Source organism: Urocitellus parryii, chromosome 3, assembly GCF_045843805.1.
Source record: "Urocitellus parryii isolate mUroPar1 chromosome 3, mUroPar1.hap1, whole genome shotgun sequence".
NCBI classification, from domain to species: Eukaryota; Metazoa; Chordata; class Mammalia; order Rodentia; family Sciuridae; genus Urocitellus; species Urocitellus parryii.
In genome coordinates, this window is record NC_135533.1 from 42,683,056 (window position 1) to 42,705,475 (window position 22,420).

Consider the following 22,420-nt stretch of genomic DNA (forward strand, 5'->3'; position numbering starts at 1 on the left):
AGTTCAAAGCCAGCCTCAGCCACTTAGTGAGGCCCTAAGTAACTTAATGAGACCCTGTCTCAAAATAAAAATTAAAAAATGAGCTGTGGATGTTGCTCAGTGGTTAAGCACCCCTGGGTTCAATACCTGGTACAAAAACAAAAGAAAAAAGAACTCATGTTAAATCTTTTATTCTATGTCACTCAGATGAGCTCTGATAAAATCAGTGTTTTTTTCTTCCTCTGCTACCTTCTTTTCTCTGACTTGATTGTAGTGAATAGTATTATCTAAACATTTCTTTTTGTATTGATAAATATGTTTGTGTGACTAGAATTGTTAACTTTAAGTGATATCCTTTGACTTGCAGCTTTTCTTGATAAGGCAATCAGCAAATTTCCCCTATACCCTACTTTTCCTTTGCCCTATTTATATGCCCTATTTCCTTTGTTTTTTATATCTCTCTATATTTTTTACTTTTAACTTATTGTTAGGGTGTATAACTTACTTGATTTCTGTTCTTCAACTCTAATTTTCCCATTAGTTTCAATTTTAGTTCACATCTTTGTTCACTGATAGTTCTTTTGGGTTACCATCTCTGAATAATTGTATACTTCAGAGAAGTCTCTTGGAACAACATTACCTGACTCTTCCTCTTTTTGCCTAGTCTCTCCTTTGTGAAACGATAATACTGCATCTACTTTGTAATGCTGTTGCAAATAATGAATAAATTAAAAGCACAAGTGGTTAAAGCCAGCAGCCAGTAGAGTGAGCACTCAATAAGTGTCACCTATTACTAATCTTTCCTAGACTTCCTCCAGATCCACCCCAGTAATCTGAAGTAGGTGCCCCTTTTACGAGATCCTCTATCACAACACTGACACTGTGTGTTGTCATTGTCTCTTTCATTCCTTTGTATCTTTTGTGCATAGCAGATTACCTGAAACAGGTAGTACTTAGAACATTTTAAATCAAATGTGTTTGAATCTTTAGAAATCAGAATATATATTTCTGTTTAGTATGATTATTTGAAAGTAAGTGAATACTGATAGTGATTTGATCAAGTAACTTAATAACAATGATTTTTATTTCCAGACTTCACTTCTAATGATGATTCTGGGAGAACTGGAGCCTTCAGAGGGTAAAATTAAGCACAGTGGAAGAATTTCATTTTGCTCTCAGTTTTCCTGGATCATGCCTGGTACCATCAAAGAAAATATTATCTTTGGTGTTTCCTATGATGAGTATAGATACAGGAGTGTCATCAAAGCATGCCAACTAGAAGAGGTAAGCAATTACATGAAAAATGGCCAATTATGCATTTTAAACCTTCAAAGTACCCAAATTCTTTCTTTCTTTATCTATTCAATCAGTCATTTTATATACATTGAAGTTTTGTCTAGGAGTAAGCCACTGTGGGTGAATTATTCAATAGAACACGTGAACTCTGCCTGAAGAAGCTTGTAAATACATCAAATAGATGAAAGTTACTTTCTAAATGATGGACTAATTTGGTCACATTAAAAACTCTTTATGAAGTGATAAGAATTGTATTCACACATCAGTGAGATAAATATGTTCAGTGTACTTTTATATGGCATGTGTTTTTGCTCCAAATTTACATTAAGAGGATTTTAACAATTTTAATAACACCATCACCTAATGAAATGAATATTAATCTGATAGTAGAGCATTAGAGACAAAATTACCTTTTTTTATACCAGGGATTAAACCCAGAGGTTCCTAATCACTGAGCCACATCCTAACCCTTTGTTATATTTTATTTAGAGACAAGGTCTCGCTGAGTTGCTTAGGACCTGGCTAAGCAGCTGAGGCTGGCTTTGAACTTTCAATCCTTCTGGTTCAGCCTTCTGGGATTTGAGGCATGGGCCATTGTGCTTGGCCAAAATTATATTAAATTTTTTTCTTTGACTTTGGACATAGAACCATATAATCTCTTGATGTAATCCCTTGTGACTGAAATTCTCTAAAACAAAGTAAAGATGATGCTGTTGTTTTAGTTCCTAGGAATTGAGTAATGGGCTACTTATTTGGAAATTACATAAAGTATTCCATATTCCAAGTGAAGCCAATATATAGATCTTAAAATTGTTTGATGCTGGGTTCAATAATTATTGATGTTAACATTAGGCCAGAGAATATATTATTATGAGGTTTATTGGAAATATTACTTCAATAGTACATGTACAAATATGTCACAATGACTAATCCCACTATTATGTATAAGTATAATGCACTAATAATTTTTTAATGAAATACTTGGTATCTTTGATAGATGACATTTGACACTAATGCATTCATTTGTATCACGTTCTATGAAACAAATTGCAATGGAACTTAAAGTACAGTATACAAAATATGGAAAAAAGCTGCCTGTGGATTAGAGAGAGCTGTGAACTGGTGTAAGGGGCTCTCCATGGGTGCACTGACTTATTCAACAGCAGTTTTCTTAAAATTCTAATTCTTTTATTTTCTGTCTACTCTGAGAGCTTAATGAAAAGAAAAGCTATCCTATAAAAGTATTAAATTTGTCTTGAAGATGTCCGTCATCCTCAAAAGTCCTTCATTCAGGAATAGTTTTTCACAGCCCAGATGGTAGAACATTCTGGACTTTTTAATAAAAAAAATGAAGTGTTTCTAAAGAACACAGATATTTATCTGGAAGGAAGCAGGGATGTTGGTAATAAATTATTTATTTACGAGTAGAAAGTGTTAGAAGATTCCTGGTAGATTTTATTTTTTTGCTTTGAATATAAATTTTACTACAGAAATTATTTTATAAATAGTGGTTTGAGCCCCCCAAGTAAACAAAATATATTTAGCCCAAATATAGCTTAGGCATATTACTAGTAATAAATTCAGAGCTATGGGTCTTTCATTCATGAAGTGAGCATTTGCCAACTTTGGAATACTGTACTAGACTCTGGGTACTAAATTAAATACAACAGTCTATTTTTGAAAGGTTTGTAGCAGATTGCTCTGTATTAATAAGGAAGGATCATATGGTATGTGACTTGTACCTCAATAAGCTATTGAAAATAATGAAAAGAAGAAGAAACAACAGGACATATTCTTCCTTTTTTTTCTGAGTGCATGGCCAGCCTTAATTTTTCAAAGCATATTCACAGGTTATACTACTACCACACCTCTCTAAAAGATACCCTTTATCCATTACTAATCAATTCACATTTCTTGTTCCTAATTTTACCTCCTTCCATCCTGAGCAACTACTAATCTAATTTCTTTTTTTTTTTATTTTTTATTGGTCGTTCATAACATTACATAGTTCTTAATACATCATATTACACGGTTTGATTCAAGTGGATTATGAACTCCCGCTTTTACCCCGTATACAGATTGCTGTATCACATCAGTTTCCCTTCCATTGATTGACATATTGCCTTTCTAGTGTCTGATGTATTCTGCTGTCTGTCCTGTTCTCTACTATCCCCCCTCCCCTCCCCTCCTCTCCCCTCCCCTCCCCTTTTCTCTCTCTACCCCTTCTACTGTAAATCATTTCTTCTATTTGTATTAACTTGTCTTACCCCTCCTTTCCTCTTATATGACATTTTGTATAACCCTGAGGATCGCCTTCCATTTCCATGCAATTTCCCTTCTCACTCCCTTTCCCTCCCACCTCTCATCCCTGTTTAATGTAAATCTTCTTCTCAAGCTCTTCATCCCTACCCTGTCCTTGTTTACACCCCTTATATCAAAGGAGTCATTTGGTATTTGTTTTTTAAAGATTGACTAGCTTCACTTAGCATAATCTGCTCTAATGCCATCCATTTCCCTCCAAATTCTATGATTTTGTCATTTTTTAATGCAGAATAATACTCCAAAGTATATAAATGCCACATTTTTTTTATCCATTCATCTATTGAAGGGCATCTAGGCTGGTTCCACAGTCTTGCTATCGTGAATTGAGCTGCTATGAACATCGATGTAGCAGTGTCCCTGTAGCATGCTCTTGTTAGGGCTTTAGGGAATAGACCGAGAAGGGGAATAGCTGGGTCAAATGGTGGTTCCATTCCCAGCTTTCCGAGAAATCTCCATACTGCTTTCCTCTATCAATTTGTCTGTTCTTAACATTTCACATAAATGAAAATGTGCGATAGATCTTCTGTGTCTAAACAAACTTTTAAAGTAGAGAAGGTAATGTCTGCATTTAGCAAACACATATTAAGACTTGCTAAACTTTTTACAGTGTAGCAGGAACGGGAGATGAATATGGATGCAAATAGAACATGATTTGCTTCAGGAGTTGATGAACTAGGGGGAAGAGAGAAACATATTAATAAAGAATCTTATTAGTGGGCTGGGGTTGTGGTTAGTGATAGAGTACTCACCTAGCATGCATGAGGCACTGGGTTCAATTGTCAGCACCACAAAAATGTAAAATAATGATATTGTGTCCACTTAAAACTAAAAAAAAAAATATTAAGAAAAGAATCTAATTAGTACCCTAATACAAATTGAAAGAGAAATTTTTTGTAGAAATAAAATGAAGAAACATGGACTCCATTTGTGTCTGCCTGTGGTAAGCAATAACCTCCAGATGGATACAAAGCTAATTTCCTCTGACAGAATGATTCACCATGGAATTGCAAGGGTAAAAGAATAAAATATATAGTCTCTAAACGATCTTTGCTTAATCCATTCAGTCCCATTGTCCAAGAGGTAGAACATCTATAAAAGCTTAACTTGCGCAACAAATGTACCACTTACGGTAATTTTGAAATGATTATTAGGTTCTCAGAATGGAAAACTGGGACTGAATAGGTTAAGAACATTAGAGCTACCCATAAAGTAGAGTGAAGATTGGGTTGATATAAAGAAATAGGAGATTAATGAATATATGTTCTTGAATTGTTGAGAAGATTAAATGATATATACATATAGGGTGCCTAACACAGCTTCTGGCACTATAGTCCATTTAGTAAATATTAAGTTGCCATTTCCCTTTGAGTTAGAGAATACTGTTACAGAGCATGAGGGCAGGAGCCAGTGGGTGGGGGGAGGTGATGGCAGGGAATTCCTCAGTGAGTGAGTGACTATTATAGAGATAAGATGGAGGTTAGCATCCTTAAGGAAAAGGAGAACCAGAAAGCCTAACAATGAAAAGCCATCAAAATGATTTTAAAATTCAATTTTTATTGGTATATTATAATTATACATAATAGGGGGATTCATTGGGAATGCCCATTCATGCACATAGCATAATCATTCCCAGTACTTCCCTTTCCCTTTCCTCTTCCCTCTTCCTGGTTCCCTTCATCTACTGTCCTAGTCTCCCTTTTAATTTCATGAAGACTCCCCAAACACACATTTCCCCCTTTTATCTCTAGCTTCTACATATGAGAGAAAACACATGACTCTTGACTTTCTGAGTTTGGCTTCTTTTGCTTAACATAATTTTTGCCAAATTCCATTCATTTTCCCGTGAATGACATAACTTCATTTTTCTTTGTAGTTGAATAAAGCTCCATAGTGTTTATATACTACATTTTCTTTATCTATTCATCTGGTGTTGGGCACATAGGCTGTTCCTAAAACTTGGCCATTTTGAATTGCATTGCTATAAACATGAGTATGCATGTATCACTATAGTATGATGAGTTTAATTCTTTTGGATATATACTAAGGAATAATAAAACTGAATCATATAGTGGTTCCATTCCTAGACTTTTGAGGAATCCTTATACTGATTTTCGTAGTGGTGGTACTAATTTACAATCCTGCCAACAATGTATAAGTATTCCTTTTCTCTTATATCCTTATCAGCATTTATTAGCATTCATATTCTTGATGGTTGCCATTTTAACTGGAGTGAAATGAAATCTTAGTGTAGTTTTGATTTGCATTTCCATTTTGATTGCTAAAGATGTTAAACATTTATTTTCATCATCAATGTGAATTTTGTTACTGACAAAACTGGCTATAAGAGAAATTATAAAGATGTTCATTTATAAGTATGGTAGTTGGTCTGTATGACCCAATCCACAAAAGTTGGGATGTTCTCTGTAAGAAACCAATGGCTTCCTGGAAGAGAAAGAGAGAGAGAGAGAGAGAGAGAGAGAGAGAGAGAGAGAGAGAGAGAGAGAGAGAGAGAGAGACAAGATGGCATAAGATCTTGAAAGTTTCGATTGAGGGCACATTTGTTCCACAATGAAGAAATAATGATGGGTTTGGAAAGTGATCCTACTTTCTATGTCAATTTGCTTGTGTGGTTATCTCAGACTCTGTTCACTGTCATGGAAGCAGGGGGGACATAAAATGAAAGTATTATCATCCTCCCTCTGTCCAAGGGCTTATAGATTGATTTTGGGGGAAATGAACATTAAGGGCCTATTTCAACATGATTCAAATCATGATTTGAATCATGTTGAAATACTCTTAAATTACTGCAGAATCCCAGTAGCTTGTAGCCTGCTTGAGCTATCCCCAAAAGTGGACACTTTGAAGGATGAGTCAAAGATAGGAAGCATATTCTGGACAGAGGAAACTGTATGAACAGAAATAGAGAACATAAAGTCACTTAGTTTGTTCAGGGAGCTTCAAGCATATTGATAAAACCAGAGTGTAATGCAGGAACAATGACTGGGCAAGAATGGAGTTAGAGAGCCATATCATGGACACCAGTCTCAGAAATTTGGTCTTGGAGAGTTTTAAGTAGGGGAACAATGTAATCCCTTTGAAGTTTAGGTATATCACTTTGTGACAATGAGGAGCAGAATTAAAATGTTTGTGGAGTAGCAAAAAAGAATAGGTCTTAAAACCTGAAAAGACCAGGTTACTAAAGAGAGTCATTTTACCTTGCTATATACTGACTTTTATGCTCTACAACACTAAGTGAACTACATCTTTTGTGGAGTTTTGTGCGGTTTTTTGGCACACAGAAAGTTCTTAATGAATAAAATAGCTATGATTATTATTGCCAGTACTATTTGCTGCTCTGACTAGGTGTAACCCACTTCACTAATACTCATGATAAATAAGAAGAAATAAAAATTAAGCAGAGGAATTGTGAGATACCAAGGAATATCATATTTATGTACTATTTAAATCAATACGGAAAGATATCAGGAAAATGGCCTTTCAGGGAAGAGTGAGTTGTTTCCTCAAGAAATTAGAGGAACAGAGGAATTGGTTCAAGATTAAGGATTTCTTGTACAATAGGAATCAAAGAGGGCCACAGGTAAATAGGCTATGGGTTCAGAAAGGAACTGAGATATCTGATCAAGGCAGGGAAATCACAAGTTTAGTTGAGAAAGAACCAATGGAGGATGTCACTGGATGGGATTTAATAAATAATGACTATGATTATTTTTGAAATGTATAATCTCAATTATACATTTCAAGAATGTATGCATTTTTGTTCTTTTTTCTTCTTTGCCTAAAGTGTCAAGATATATTTGTTTTTTTATTTCGAAGAATCCCTAAATATTTGCTCCTTTCTGTCAAGCTGATTATTGCAACTGTATTTTGCCTTCTTGTTCCCTCTATGATAGGCAAAAGCACCCAGGAATTTATTAAATTACTTGTCCTTCAAACTAGCAAATGTGGTGTACATAATGAGTAAATTAATATATGCCATTTTCTTCTCTGTGTTGAATGTTTCATATATGTTGTTCTTATCTATCCAAATAAAAGGCAAATTCCTCTGGAACAGCAACTCCAAAGACATTATTATGGTTTATTCTACATAGTATATTGATAGAATAGTAAATTTTTATTGGATAATTATTTTGGAAATGTTTTGAAGTTGCATGTTGCCTACAAGAATTTTGCTTAGAAAATGTTCTTCTGTGTGCCTCACACCCTTGGAGCTTGAGAAGATTATTATATGACAGCACATGATTGATAGGAGTAACACAAACATAACTGGTGGTTTTCTCTACCTTCACAGTCAAAAATCAGAAGTTTTCTTTATTTTCAGTAACTTGAGGATTTTTATTTTTTGTATTTTTGTTTATTATATAAATATTCTCTACTTTGATAAAGTTCAGTTATAATCTCCATAAAATATAATCCCTGTGTGCCAAATGAAGATTTTATATTTTAAGTGCAGAGTAATTTTGATCACTGGAAAAGGAGATACTTACAGAGTCCTTGGTAATGGGCTTAACGATCCCTAAATATAATCTTTATGTTGTCCCTGTCTCCAAACATTCATGAATCAATCTGTTTTCATTTTGAATGAAAAAGCTGGTCTGTTTCTTAATGTGTTACCCCTAGACTTGGAATTGGTGAGGAGAACTGAATATTCTCTTCCTCATTTTTTTGTTTTTGTTTTTGTTCAGCCCTAATATCTTCAGAGCTCTTGTGTATGTAATGATGCTCAGTGTCACAGGAGTAGGCAGGTTTGTGTAAATTTGTCTGGATAGGGAAAAGCATGCACAACATATTTCACATAGTTTTCTGATTTCAGTTTGTTGTTGGAAATTATTCACTCAGTAAGATACCTTAAAGACTTTATCACAGGGAAGGGCATAGAGATAGTTCTATGATGATGGAATAATTTGTAACATGCAGCCACAGATGGGCAAGCCATGTTCAGATTCTTTTCCTTTCCCTCCTTTTTGAAAATATCTCCATGTCCTGCTTTATAAGACCTACTTTGAACTTCAATTGCACCAGTGTGGATTCCTAGGAAAATTTATAATTATTTTAAAAATATTATTTTGCATCCCTGTGGCTATTAACTTATTCTCCCATATTTATCCCCATGTACAAAAACTATCTTTAGAGTCTTCCTAAACATTTGTAGCTACTGTAACCAGCACTAGAGACTTTACTAGCTTAAAAAGAGGAATCAACTTAATTGAGTCCTGGTTAACGTACTTCTCTCTTATAAAATTATAATCATATTTCACTATTGAGCTAGAGATAAAGAGAGAAGAGACACACTATTCTATGCCCTTTTTATTTCCAGAACACCACTTCTCCTGCATGTCACCTTTATCACAGTCTACCACATAGCTCCATAGCTGAGAGGAAGAGAACTCTAGGCAGCCAGTGTTTGGGTAATGAGTAATTGGACTGTCTTTATTCAGTGACTCACTCTCTTATAAGAGTACCTGGACCTGGAGAAGTAATTGGTTTTTATGATAGTGTGTGGTGGGGTACATGGGTAGGGAGTGTGAGAAGGAGGTCAGGGGCTTGGGTTATGTAATTCATATTCACAAAGTTGATGCGATACTTTTGAAACCACAAAATGATCTTCATTATCTGCCATGACAGCCATTACATATGCATTGTAATAAAAATATTTACTGTGTGTTGAAAAAGGTAAACTCTGCATGTGTTTTTTATTTCAATGTTCCTTGAGAGTTTTCAGATTTAAGTTACAAGAAAAAAATTGAGAGGGAAGTTGGCAAGAATTAACTAAAAGGGAAAAAAAAACTTGGGAGGGAATTTGGCAAGGAATATGAAAAACCTCGGGAGGGAAGTAGGCAAAGAAATGAGTTAATGACTGTTCTGGAAAATAAATTCCATCATGCAGATACCACATGACTAACTGAATTTGAATTTGACCTCTGGATCTTCAGGTCTGGCAAAACTAACCTGTAGGAGCTTGAGGTTTAACCTTTAAATGGTCAACCCACCACTGTAGGAGAATTCACAATTTTTCAGTTGGACGATAAAGGTGCTATAGGAATTAGCATTTACATTTGGTATCAGCTAAGAAATAATGGATATCTCAAACGGATATTTGAAACACATTGAACTATGTCACCTGAACCAGAATAAACCACATTGACTCTACCTTGAACTAACTTTAATTTTCCACTGATAGATAATAAAGTTTGAAGCATTAATACTTATTTAGTATAATATGGAACTAGAACATTTATTTTGTAAAACTATTGGACCAGAATCAAACAAGAACGCCATCGAGTTTCATGAACTAAATTGCTACCTTGCTTCATTTGAGTCATGGAAGTTAAATATAAATATTAGCATCTATGAACAGAGTACATGTGTCAGTATTGTGGTAAGCACTTTATATGAATTGATCCATGGAACCCTCACTTTCAGTTATGTAGTGTCAACTTTGCATAGAGTTTGTAGTCCAAGTGGAAATGTGCTGATTCCAAAAGTGTGAGCTATATATTAGGGGTTAAGATGAAAATTCTAGAACTAATTATTAGGTTAACAAATGAGAGTCTTACGTCTCTAAAACCAAAATAGCCCTGAGACTGCCCCTCCTACTAAGATTTGGGCAAGTCAACAGAATGGTAATATACAAATATAATTATAACTGTCTGGGACCAAACTATCCTACGATAATGAAATTAGGACACTAAAGCCAGACCTAAATATTGAAAACACAAAATAAAAAATCATGAAGTTTACAAAGAGCAAAGCTGTATTATAAAAAGTGTATATATACATATGCCTGATGTTTCAATCAGTTGAAGAATTAGGATTCTAAACTCAAATAGTTTTACATATTTTAGATATATGTAAATTAAGAAAATCTTACCCTTGTTTTTTAATAGACCTTAGACATAGAAGCATCCTCAATAATCCCTAGCTGAACTTAAAATCAGTATCTGGTTCTGGGCTTCTCATTATGTTTTGACCTTATTGCCACAGAGAAATGTTCATAAAGACCTTCCCAAGAAGGAAATTTGGTGTTTCTAAAAATGAGTACAAGACTTTTCTAAACAAAACAGCTCTTTAATGAAAGATTGTATTATCATTATTGCCTTTCAGAACCACATCTATAATACCAACTTTTAGTTTACAGGGTTAAATAAATCTTTGGTTCAAATTTGATGAATTAAAAATTTATTTCAACAAATATTTGTTGAGTTCCTATTCTAAACAGTTCTGTGTTAACTCTAGATCTACCGGGAAATATAACAAGGACCCCTATCTATAATGAGGTTTTGGCTTACAGATATTTAGGGAGAGAAAAAAAAATCAAAGATGATGCCAAGTTTGTAAAAATTCAATTTTAAAACTTATTTAATTATTTTTTGAATTTTCCCAGGTTTATTGAGGTATAATTGACACATAAAATTGTATATATTTGACATGTACAATGTGATGTGTTGATGATGTACATATGCATTGTGAAATGAGTACCACAAGCAAGCTAGTTAATATATCCACCAATCACATAGTTGTCATTTGTGCATGTATGTATGTGTAGTGAGAACATTTAAGATTTGTAATTTTCAAGTATGTAACATATTATTATTAACTATAGTCACAGTGCTGTACAATAGATCTCCAGAAATTATTCATCCCATTTAACTGAAACATTGTACCTTTTGATCAACACCTTCCCATTCTCCTCCCCTGCCTGTGTCAGGTTTCTATTGTGGCAGTTGGGTAGACAGCAATAGCATTGGCTGAGGTATGTTGGTAAGGTGAAAACCAGGTGCTTCTTTTTGGAATGCTGAAGTGATTAGGGAACTCTGGAGAGGATCCATGGGTCTAGATCTTTGGCGTTGGAGCTGGACATGAGGGAGCTCTTACCCTGTGGATTGGAAATGGTATTAAAACAGTAGATGATGTCACCAAAACAAGTATAGTGTGAGAAGACTGGACTGAGGACAGAATACCAATATTTGTGAGGTAGTAGAGTGAAAGGGGTCCATGGAGGACATGGAGGGTAAGACTGACAGGGGATGGATCTAGGAGAAGGGGTGACTATGGAAGGGAAGGAAAGAGAATATATTTTAAGTAATAGGGAATGCTTAATAGTGGCATCTTCTTTGGAGATGTCAAGTGAGATTTGTAAGAACTTATTAGATTCATTTTTTTAAATTTTCCAAAACTTGTACAAAACAATAGAAAAGAAATGGATAATCTAACATTAAAAATGAACAATGTACATGAGCAGAAATTTTATTAAGATATGTAAAAAAATGCTCAATCAGATTAATGATTAAATTAAAACATCAACTTGCCTGAATGACAATAGAAGGGAGGCTGATGAGAGGGAGCAGTTGAAGATTCAGTGCAGAAGAGAAAAGGTTGACTTATACGTAGCATGAGGAGGCCCAAACCATAGAACATGTTCAGAGGTCTAGACTCAGGCAGGTGCATGGAGCCCACTTCTTATGAGTTAGAATGGATAAAGAAAAGTCCTTATGGATGCAAATTTGAGGTAGGGTGTATTGGGAAATTGAGTGAGTTCATATTCAGTCATTTATTAAAAAATGTTTATTGAGCTACTTCTGTGTGTCAAGAATTGTTTTAGAAATTGACAAGATAGTACCTCCTCTTATGAAGCTTACATTCCACTTAGATGAGACAATTTATAATAGTTTATAACAAAACTATTATAAACTGTTTATAATAAAAAATCAATAATACTTTCTTTCTAGTGATGGTACAGTAAAAACAAGTAAAAGATAGTGATGTATGGAGTGAGAAGGAAAATGCTTCACTGGACCTCATCCTTCTACTCCAACATCTGAGCTACTATTTCTCTTCATTTATGTCTCAAAGGTAGTACACATCACATGATCATAATCATCTCCCTAATGAAAATGCTGATGTTTGTCCTCATGCTTCCTAGAAAACAAAAACAAACAAACAATAAAAAAGGTAGAAAGACAGAAGGTCTTCCACTTCACTTTCAGGTTCCTTCCATTTCACTTTCACACGTTATAAAATTGGTGAAATCCAATTCTCATATAGAACTCTAGCAACAGAGGAGTCTGGGAAACTCGGTGTTGAATATTCTAACCCTATTTTGGGGGGGTTTGGCTAACTTCACTTAGCATTATCTTCTTCAACACCATCCATTTATCTACAAATGGCATGACTTTATTCTCTTTTATTGCTGATTAATATTCCATTGTGTATATATGCCACATTTTTTTATCTATTCATCTACTGAAGGGCATCTAGGTTGGTTCCACAGTTTAGCTATTGTGAATTGTGCTGCTGTAAACATTGAGGTGGCTATGTCCCTGTAATATGCTGTTTTTAAATCCTTTGTGAGTATAGACCAAGGAGAGGGGTAGCTGGGTCAAATGGTGGTTCCATTCCCAGTTTTCCAAGGAATCTCCATACTGCTGTGCTTTATGTGTGTAATAAGAATTGTAATGCATTCTTCTGCCATTTATTCTTAAAAATTCAATTTAAAAAAACCATTTTAACGCTGGTGCATAGGAAAGTACCCTGGGAGGGGAGTGAGTTCATCTTTAATCTGCAGTAGCTTTTCTTTACTGGGGATGTGCCATAACCTAAACAGTATTTTAGGAAGGTTAATATAGAATCAGTATGCTAACTAAAGAATAATTAAGATATTATGGTTAGATGTGTATGAAAGACTGTTATCTCATATTAAAGAAAAAGAGAAATTGACAGAACCAGCAACATAATCCAAATCTTCTATTTATCTTTTTATATGGTCTATTAGTGCTGTATATTTGAAAATAAACTCCTGGACTAATGAGTTATCCTTTGACATTATTGATTTTAAGTTAGAATTTCATGCTAGTTAGTTTCATAATGATTACAATAGTATTAAACCATTAGGACTATGAAAATGCCATTTGCAAAGGAGATTATGATAACAAAGATTAGTAAACTATGTGTATTGAGAATTCCATGGCATAGTTTTGAAAAATATTTGTAGCATATTTATTTTCATGAAAGTGACACGTTGAAGTTGCCACAATACTGAGTAAGTATATTTGGGGAAAACTACCCACCTATTCTAACATATTGGAAATTTAAATAAGTCAGGAATTTTCTTTCAAGATCTGCTCCCAAATTATATTCTATTTTCCTCTCCCTTTGGGGCAGAATCTCTTCTTCATGCCTCATAACCTTAAATTTAAAATATGGAAGTCTGCGAGCAGGTGGACAGTCATTACAGGGCTAAAGCCTGTTCAGGGCAAGCTGAGCAGCTCCTAGTTCAAAGTCAGCTCTTGAGAGAACAAGGAATTTCAGAGGTAATGGATGGGTAAGGGTGAAGCCCATCTGCTACTCCTCCCAAGGAACTGAATTTTTAAGCAGGAGGCTTAGTGACTAGGGAACTGGAAAAGATTTGAGGAAATTCAGACTAGAACCAAGTTCAAGATAACACAGTAATGTTCTAGTGAAGTACTGAGAAGAGCTATTTTTCACACATTGGATTTGTCCCAGCATTTTGGGTAGGCAGACCTAAAGGAGATAGTTAAGGAATTAGCAGCCCCTAAATACCTGTTCCTGGACTAGATGGATCAAATCATCCCTCAAAACTTTAAGAATTAATCTAGATTTTTAAAGGGAATTTGAGATGTGAAATCATGGTGTTCAGTAATCTATAGTTAAATCAGTCTACAGTCAGGCCAGAATAAAGAAAGATTGTTTCAGTTATCTTTTTGTGTGTGTTTCATATAACAGTTTTCATTTAATACTCTAGCTGCTGAGAAGTCCAGGAAAACTAAAGCTTAGTGTTCTTGTCCTTGGGGACATGTATCCTATCCTAAACATCTTAAATCACTGTACTCTACAGCTTTTCTTTCAAAAGTGTTCAAGTAAATTCAAATACACACCTTCGTACTGAAGAGATATAGAGATATTAGTAGAGTTGCATATATACACACAGGTTACACATACAACAAACACATAAACAGGAGTTTAACATTGGTAACAAAAGTACTATAACATTCATTTTTGTAGTTTTGTTTATTTCAGCAAAAAATGTATTCAAATTTAGTTTTTCTGCTATGAATTTGGCTAGTGACCATGAGTGAAGGAAAATCTTCATTTTTCAATTTGATTAAGAAGTCTTACTTCTCATACTGTATAGCAGGGTTTAATCTTCAACCAATATTTCTATTTACAGCTCTTTATATTCAATCTTAAGTTAACAAATTACCTTACCCTTATAAATAAAACCTCAATTTTATTCATTCTTTTATGGTACTGGGGAATGAACCCAAGGGTGCTCTACCAGGTACCCCGCCCCTTTTATTTTGAGACAGGATCTCATCAAGTTGTTGAGTCCGGCCTTGAACTTGCAATCCTCCTGCTGTAGTCTTCTGAGTATGTGGGATTACAGATGTGCACCACTGCATCCAGCTTAGAACTTCAATTTTAATTTGTGAATTCATTAGTTGGAATTCATGCTAGATAGTTTCATAATGATTATAACAGTATTAAACCATTAAGACTAAGAAGTTACCATTTGTAAAGGAGATTATCATACCAAAGATTATGATAACAAACTGCTATGGAAGTTTGCCCCTCTCCCTTGTATATATATTTGTACAGATGCATGCTTACACAATAGCTATGTGAAAAAAAGCTTAATTCATTTTTTTCTCTCTTTCCAATACATTTCTGGCTTTTATACTCTCTATCCTTCTCTTCTATCTTCCTGTTTCCTTTACTCCTATGACACATCTCTCTTTTCTTGCCCAATTTCCTTGTATATGAAGCATGATACACATTCAGTAGTTTTTAAATATTAATAACAATGGCATTAACCAGCCAATGACTCACTCTTAAATATGTGCATTAATTAATATATTAAATGGCAATTCTCTCAAGTTAATATCCCTGTACCCCTAACTTGTCACCCTCCTCCCCTGCCACAAGCATCTGTATTGTCAAGGTTGTTCTAAAAGTGATAAGCTAGCCATAAAATAAGTTTTATGGTGTTTTCCTACCTTCAAAGTTTCAGGAAGCTCAAATGTACTCAGTAAATATTGCAAAACCACACAGGTCTATTAAATATAACACCCTGCTATTTCTTTAAAGTTCTTGTTTTCTCTCTCCTTCATCTCTCTCTCTCTCTAATAATACCATATATCATTGCTCTGCTGTATGTTCAATTCAGAGTTAATGAGCATTATATTAGCAGTTCCTCCTGAACAACTTCATGTTTGTTTGGTCCAGTTGAATAATGTTAGAATGATAAAATAGTATTTTTTTTTAAAAAAAGTAAAATTGAAAACGGACTCATAGTGAGGTAGGGAGAGGAAGCATGGGAGGAATAGACAAACTCTAGATAAGGCAGAGGGGTGGGGGGGGAGGGGAGGCAGGGGGCTAGCAATGATGGTGGAATGTGATGGACATCATTATCCAAAGTACATGTATGAAGACATGAATTGGTGTGAACATACTTTATATACAAACAGAGATATGAAATGTTGTGTTCTATACGTATAATAATAATTGTGATGTATTCTGCTGTCATATATTTAAAAAATAAAAGCAATTAAAAAAGGAAAGAAAAAAGAAAATATGTGAAAAGGGCACATATCACATTGGATATGTTATACACTCCTTAATAATAAAACAAGTTAATCTTTATTGCATACTTATTATATTATTACTTTGACCTGCTCTAGTACTCTTTATCTAAGTATTTTCAGGTGTTTTACAATGTCAAACAAACACAGTGTTGCATGCACAGAATCCTTTGAAGTTGGTATTTGCCTTTCAGATCAGCATGTTGTAAAGGAAGTCAACCCAGACAGCAAGTATCTAGATGAACACCTCATACCCTGGTGGGCATCATCATTACAGGGAATACGTAGATTCATGGGCCATGTCCACATTCTTCTGAGTGAAAATAGGTACAGCATTAAAAAACAAACAAACAAAAAACCCCCAAGTGATTCTTATAACATGCCTAAGAACCATACTTTAAGGACTAACAATCTAGATATTTGATTTTATCCTTAGACAAACTATGCTGAGGAAATGGAAATGAAATTATTGTGAAAATATAAATATTAAATATGTCTCTTTCAAAGAAAAATTAATCACAGAAATTTAAGACTTTGATTTGTGACTATATGTTTATTTTTTCATTAAAACATCCTAGTAGTTTGATTTTTAATAAGAGTTTAAATCATATTTAGTGTCTTAATTCCAATGGATGATTTCCCCCCACAATTTTTGTGCGTAGCTCTTAAGGAACTCAAGTTAATTTGCAGTGCAAGCAAAGAGAAATATAATTTTTTTCTCTGTGTGTAAGGCTTCTCTTAGTGGCACATGCCCTTATATGGCCTTTTAAAAAACTTGTAATAGCACCAAGCATCATTAACTCTTTTTAAATTATAACTTACATCATAATGAAAATCTACCAACACCCTTTAGATAAATATATTACCAGATTTGAGTGCCCTTAGTAATCAGCAAAGATAAATGTTTAACAGTGCATACAAGACAGAGTGCTTTATGTTAAATCAAATAGAGAAAGCCAAACACTAATAAAGAAATCTGCAAATGAACAATAAACTAGGTAATCAGAACATGTACTCATATTAATAGCAGGATATTGGTATTACTAATGTGTTTGGTTTGAAAATAATGGGCTTAATCACAGTTTTCCATGCCCCCACTATATGGTTTCATTTCAGTCTCAACAATTTCATATTAATTATGATCTCTGAGATACATATTAAGTTATCCAAACGTATACATTTCCCTTAACAATTGGTTTCAGTTCAGAAAAAGAAGCCAGACACTTGGCACAGAACTTCAAATCTTTTCAGATGCAGGAATTTATTATTTCCATACTTTTGAAGGTCATTATTCATACTTTTAAAAGGTAATGCTACTAATGTGTATTCTAGACAAGAAACTTCCCAGCATCCCTATTTTCTTAACTACATTGTTAGGGGTCTACACAATTCCTAGTAGGACTCTGTCCTTGTCATCATCATTCTGGCACAGAACTCCAAGATTTGTCAGTTGCCATTACGAATGAACTATGTACTTTTCCAATCTACTTAAATTAGTTTACAACCATATATACATATGGTTATCTATGGACAATATTTAGTAGTTTTGTTTGTGCAGCTTTAAAATTTATGCATGTGGTATAATTTGTGTGCATCATCCTTTCCCTTGCTTCTTGGCTCTTATTGTCTTTTTGAGATCTAACTGATACATAGAAATCTATTTCATTGCTTTTTTGCACCACTGTGTTGTACTCTTAGTTCATTGCATTTTATTTTATTGACGAACATTTAGGTTGTTCAATACTGAAACGAAAATCTTTGTAAGATTTTTTTGGCATAAAATCCTCTCAGTGGAATTGCAGGTCACAGGAGAATATACAAATTTAAATTTCATTAAGTACTACCAAATTAAACTTTAAAGCAGCTAAACCTATGTATAGCACTACCAACCTTTATTCCTCATATCTTTGAAAGTTCCTGTTATTGATTTTAATTGTTGAAACTTTGATTTCTCTTTCTTTACCTCTTTCATTCTGATTTGCAGTTCTGTGATTACATGAGAGATTATACATTTTTCATGTTTGTTAACCATTCCGATTTCATTTTATTTGCTATTTGTGTGTGTGTGTGTGTGTGTGTGTGTGTGTGTGTGCATGTAAGTTATTGTGGTGGCCATGAAGTGTGTCTTACCAACCTCTGCTACAGGGTACATAATTACAAGAAGGCTCCAGTTATATACTGAAGTCCTTCACTGAGTTTATCATGAGACTACTTCTTCCACATGAATGAATGAGTGTGTGGGGATATAAAAGCATATCTATAATGTGAGATGCAAGACTTTATTGGCTAATTTTTTGCTCACAGATTTCCAACCCTTCCTTAGACTGAAAAGGAATTCTAATCGCCCAGTCCAACTTTCTGTTCCTTTTTCCTTTGCTTGGGGTTCCAATTTGCATGAGATCTCACAGTCTTCCCTGCCTATCTCCATGTTTCCTTTTACACAAGTATTTCTCCTAATAATATCCTTTCACATTTAGTACCATTTGGTATCTATGTTTATCAGGTATATTGGTCTCTGGTTTTCATTCCTTGATGTTTCCTTATCTAGTTTTGGTATCAGAGTAATATTGGCTTCATATAATAAATTTGGGAGTCGTAGAAAGGGTTCTACGAATTTGAGGAGGATTGGTTTTCAGTTCTTCTTTTAAAGGTTCTGGTAGAATTCAACTGAAAATTTATCTGGTCCTGGGATTTTCTTTGTTTAAAAGCTTTTCATTACTGCTTCAACCTTTTTGTTTGTATGTCCACTTGGTTCAGTCTGGGTAGGTCATATGTGTTTAGAAATTAATCAAGATCTTCTAGATTTTCTAATTTATTGGAATACAGGTTTTCAAAATAGTTCTGTGGATTTCTGAAATGTCTGTGGTGATATCTCCTTTTCTGTCTGAAATCCTAAGACCATATACATAATAATTTCAACCATAGTACATCTGGCAACTTTGTGCAAACCTGGGTTTTATACCCATGGCTTCTGATTCTAAGTCCAGAGCTTTTTACATTGATCATCCCTCATAAAGTTCTTATAATAACATACTAATTAAGGCTGTGTAATTCAATGTGAAGAATCTGCTTTTCCTCTAATGGGAGACTAGGGCAAATTATCACATTGTATGGCATTCTACTCAAGGCAAAAGGGGAATGCCATATTCAGATCATTGACAAAGATTTTATTTAAAAACTGCAAAGCTCACCAATGTTTGAGTGTATATTATGTGCCAATTTCTTTATATTAAGTTCATTTTTTTAACCACTGTTAAAGGAAGATACTGCTATATTATCCCCATTTTATAAATGGAGAAATGAGATCCAAAACAGATTTGTCTCAAGCTATTTGTTAGTTGATAATAGAGACAGGGCTAGAAAAGAAGTCATTTTCTTCTCAAGTTGCCACGTTTTCTATTTTGTTTAAAGTTTTATTTTATAATCTAAAGTATTTTGTTTAAATTATTGTATTTTATTTCATTGCTTTGTATAGTGAATATTTTGACTTCTTTAAAATACAGGTATTATATAATCTCCTAAGGGAGAAGTTTGGCTTATAATAACCTTTTGTTTATACTATCTTAAGAAAATTAAAGTAATAAAATTATATTTGTTGTCTTTGGGCATTTAAATTCAGCAGGGATATTTACTAAAGTGTAGATTGTAGTTCCTTATCTTTATTTTATTTTTGTCTCTTCCTCTTCAGTTTTCTTATCTCTTTTATTCTGCCAATATCCTTTTGCTTTTTTAAATACATATCTATTCCTGTGACAATCTTTTCTTTTCCAATTTTCTTTCTCTTCTCTGTATGCCTTTCTTCGTTTTTCTTTCCTTTTTGTTTGCAGATTGCTAGGGGCTGGCTCCTTCTGTTTGTATTGCTGTTTTATTGTGTGATCTATTAGAGAAGTATTCCCTGGGAAATCAGGATCTCCAGAATATGGTGGGATTCAGTCCCCACCTCCTCACCCAAGTTCTTGTAGATACATAGAGAGATAGATACATTTCTTTATTTATGACTTAATGACTGAGTCACCTCCCTTCCCCATCTCTCTTCCTTTCATCATCTTTTATTCTATAAATCTTTATTAAATGCTTGTATCATGCTGTGAATTTTCATCTCTGAATCCATAACCCAGTCTCTAAATTTCACTGTGTCATAATCATACTCTCAGGATAAGTAATGATACTTTGAGCTTAATTTTTTAAAATTTTAAACTGATTTAACTTGTACTATGTTGAACTTATATTTGAAAATAAAGAAAATGTAATTTCAGCAATTTCTGAACAAAACCTCATAATAAAAATAGCAAGGCTTTTAAAATGTATTAGAAAACTTACCTCTTTTATAAAAGATTGCTCTTAACCTAATCATATGCGAATGATTTCTTCCTTTTTCCCTCCCTCTTTTCCCCCTTCATTCCTCCCTCCCTCTCTCCCCCCTCTAAAAGATTTAAAGAGATTTTTTTAAAAATTTTAAATGAAACGGATTTGGGGGAAGAAAACATGAGGGCAGGGGGTGAAGAAATAAACATGTAAGCTGGCTTGCTACTTTCAATAAAACTTAAAGAAAAAAAATTCAAATGCTTAAAAGAACTACATGTTCATGGAAGTGCTCCTGTAGTAGAGCTAAAGATTTCAGTCACAAGTGTGAAATTTGGCTGCAATTCTTTTTATTTGGATGGAACTATAGGTATGTGGCCCAATTTATGAGCTGATCAAACTAAATGACCAACTAAATGACTTGCATTTGAAATAATTGACCACTAGTCCAGATAGAAAGCAACAAGAGTACTTGCTTTTACATATCTAATTATCTCTGAAGGTCCTCTTCATATGCAGGGCTGTATGGGTCTTGATGTTCTCTCTGTTATAATCATTTCCCCAGCACCTATGTGTCAGATTCCACCAAATCCTGCTGCATCTTCTCAAACTTTCCAGTATTTTTGATCCCAAGCTTTTAGTCACCTGAAGTCAGAAATGTTGATAGCAACAGTTCCTTTGAAGCAGTGACTACTAGCATAGTTCTATCCTGCAGGAGCTGCCACATAGTTCTTAACACAAGTGACCATTAATTAATTTATCTGCTTTGTGTTTGGAGTTTTGTGTGTGAGGTTCTACTTAATTTCATATGCCATACAAAAGAAATAGATGAATAATAAAAGTAATCTTGCTAATGCTTCAAATACAGATATCACTGATGAATTATTTCTGCAATGCAAAAGAAAAAAAAAGACAGTGATGGAAAAGAACTTTAAGGAGAGGGTAAAGAGAAGGAGGTGAAACAAAAGGGTTGGAAAGAGAAAGAAAGAGTGAGAGAGAGAGAGAGAGAGAGAGAGAGAGAGAGAGGTTGGTTTTTTTGGACTAAAGAGAGATTCCACCTTATCTAACACTTCTCATTCTTTACAGCCAAGGTGAAACCTCATCGCTTTCAGAAAACCTCAAGCATTTTTTCTATGTATTGTGTAGATACTTCTGTTATTTGTACAATTAATTTGCTAATTAATTATGCACTGTTTTAGAATTCATCTTAAAATGCTTAGTTAAATATTTAGGCTTGTTATTGCTTTCTCCTGGATTATGGCTTACCTTCTAAATTAGATTTATAAAGTCTATAGTTAAGGACCTTCTGATACAATGCCTACAATGGTTGCTGCCACAGGAAAGTTCATTAGCTGGGAGAAAGGAATGTGACAATAGAGGCAGAATGGAGGGGGAGAGGATACAGGAATGAGTTGCTGAGGATGGGTGAGGAAAAAAGAGAGCAAGTGAAAAAACTATGGAGGGGCTGGGATTGTGACTCAGTGGTAGAGTGCTTACCTAGCACCGCGGGACCCGGGTTTGGTTCTCAGCACCACATAAAAATAAAATTAAATAAAGGCATTGTATTGTGTCCATCTACAAAAAAGATTCTCTCTCTCTCTCTCTCTCTCTCTCTCTCTCTCTCTCTCTCTCCTTTAAAAAAAAGAAAAGAACAAAAACTATGGAAAGAAATTGCCTTGTACCCATTGCAGCCAAGATGCTTAGACACTATTGCACGGGGTGCATATAGTGTTATTTTAGTTTGTCTTAGTAAAGGTTGATTTTTTTTTGGAAGTTTTCTGTAAAGATTAAGTTTAGAATGGAGAGAAGTGTACTTATTTAGCATGTTAATTGCACTTGAGATTGTGTAATGGGCCCATGGGTGATCAGTACACATATGTATATGTCCAGGAATACACATATAT

The 22,420-nt window shown here is 34.2% G+C and overlaps 1 protein-coding gene across 1 annotated transcript in view; it reads left to right on the forward strand.

The window, feature by feature from the left end:
* Cftr (CF transmembrane conductance regulator) overlaps positions 1-22,420 on the forward strand; it is a 155,923-nt gene that overhangs the window by 59,043 nt on the left and 74,460 nt on the right. Inside the window, exon 11 of the mRNA XM_077796424.1 lies at positions 1,072-1,263. Coding sequence (XP_077652550.1) covers positions 1,072-1,263 — 192 coding nt within the window. The remainder of the gene's footprint in view (positions 1-1,071; positions 1,264-22,420) is intronic.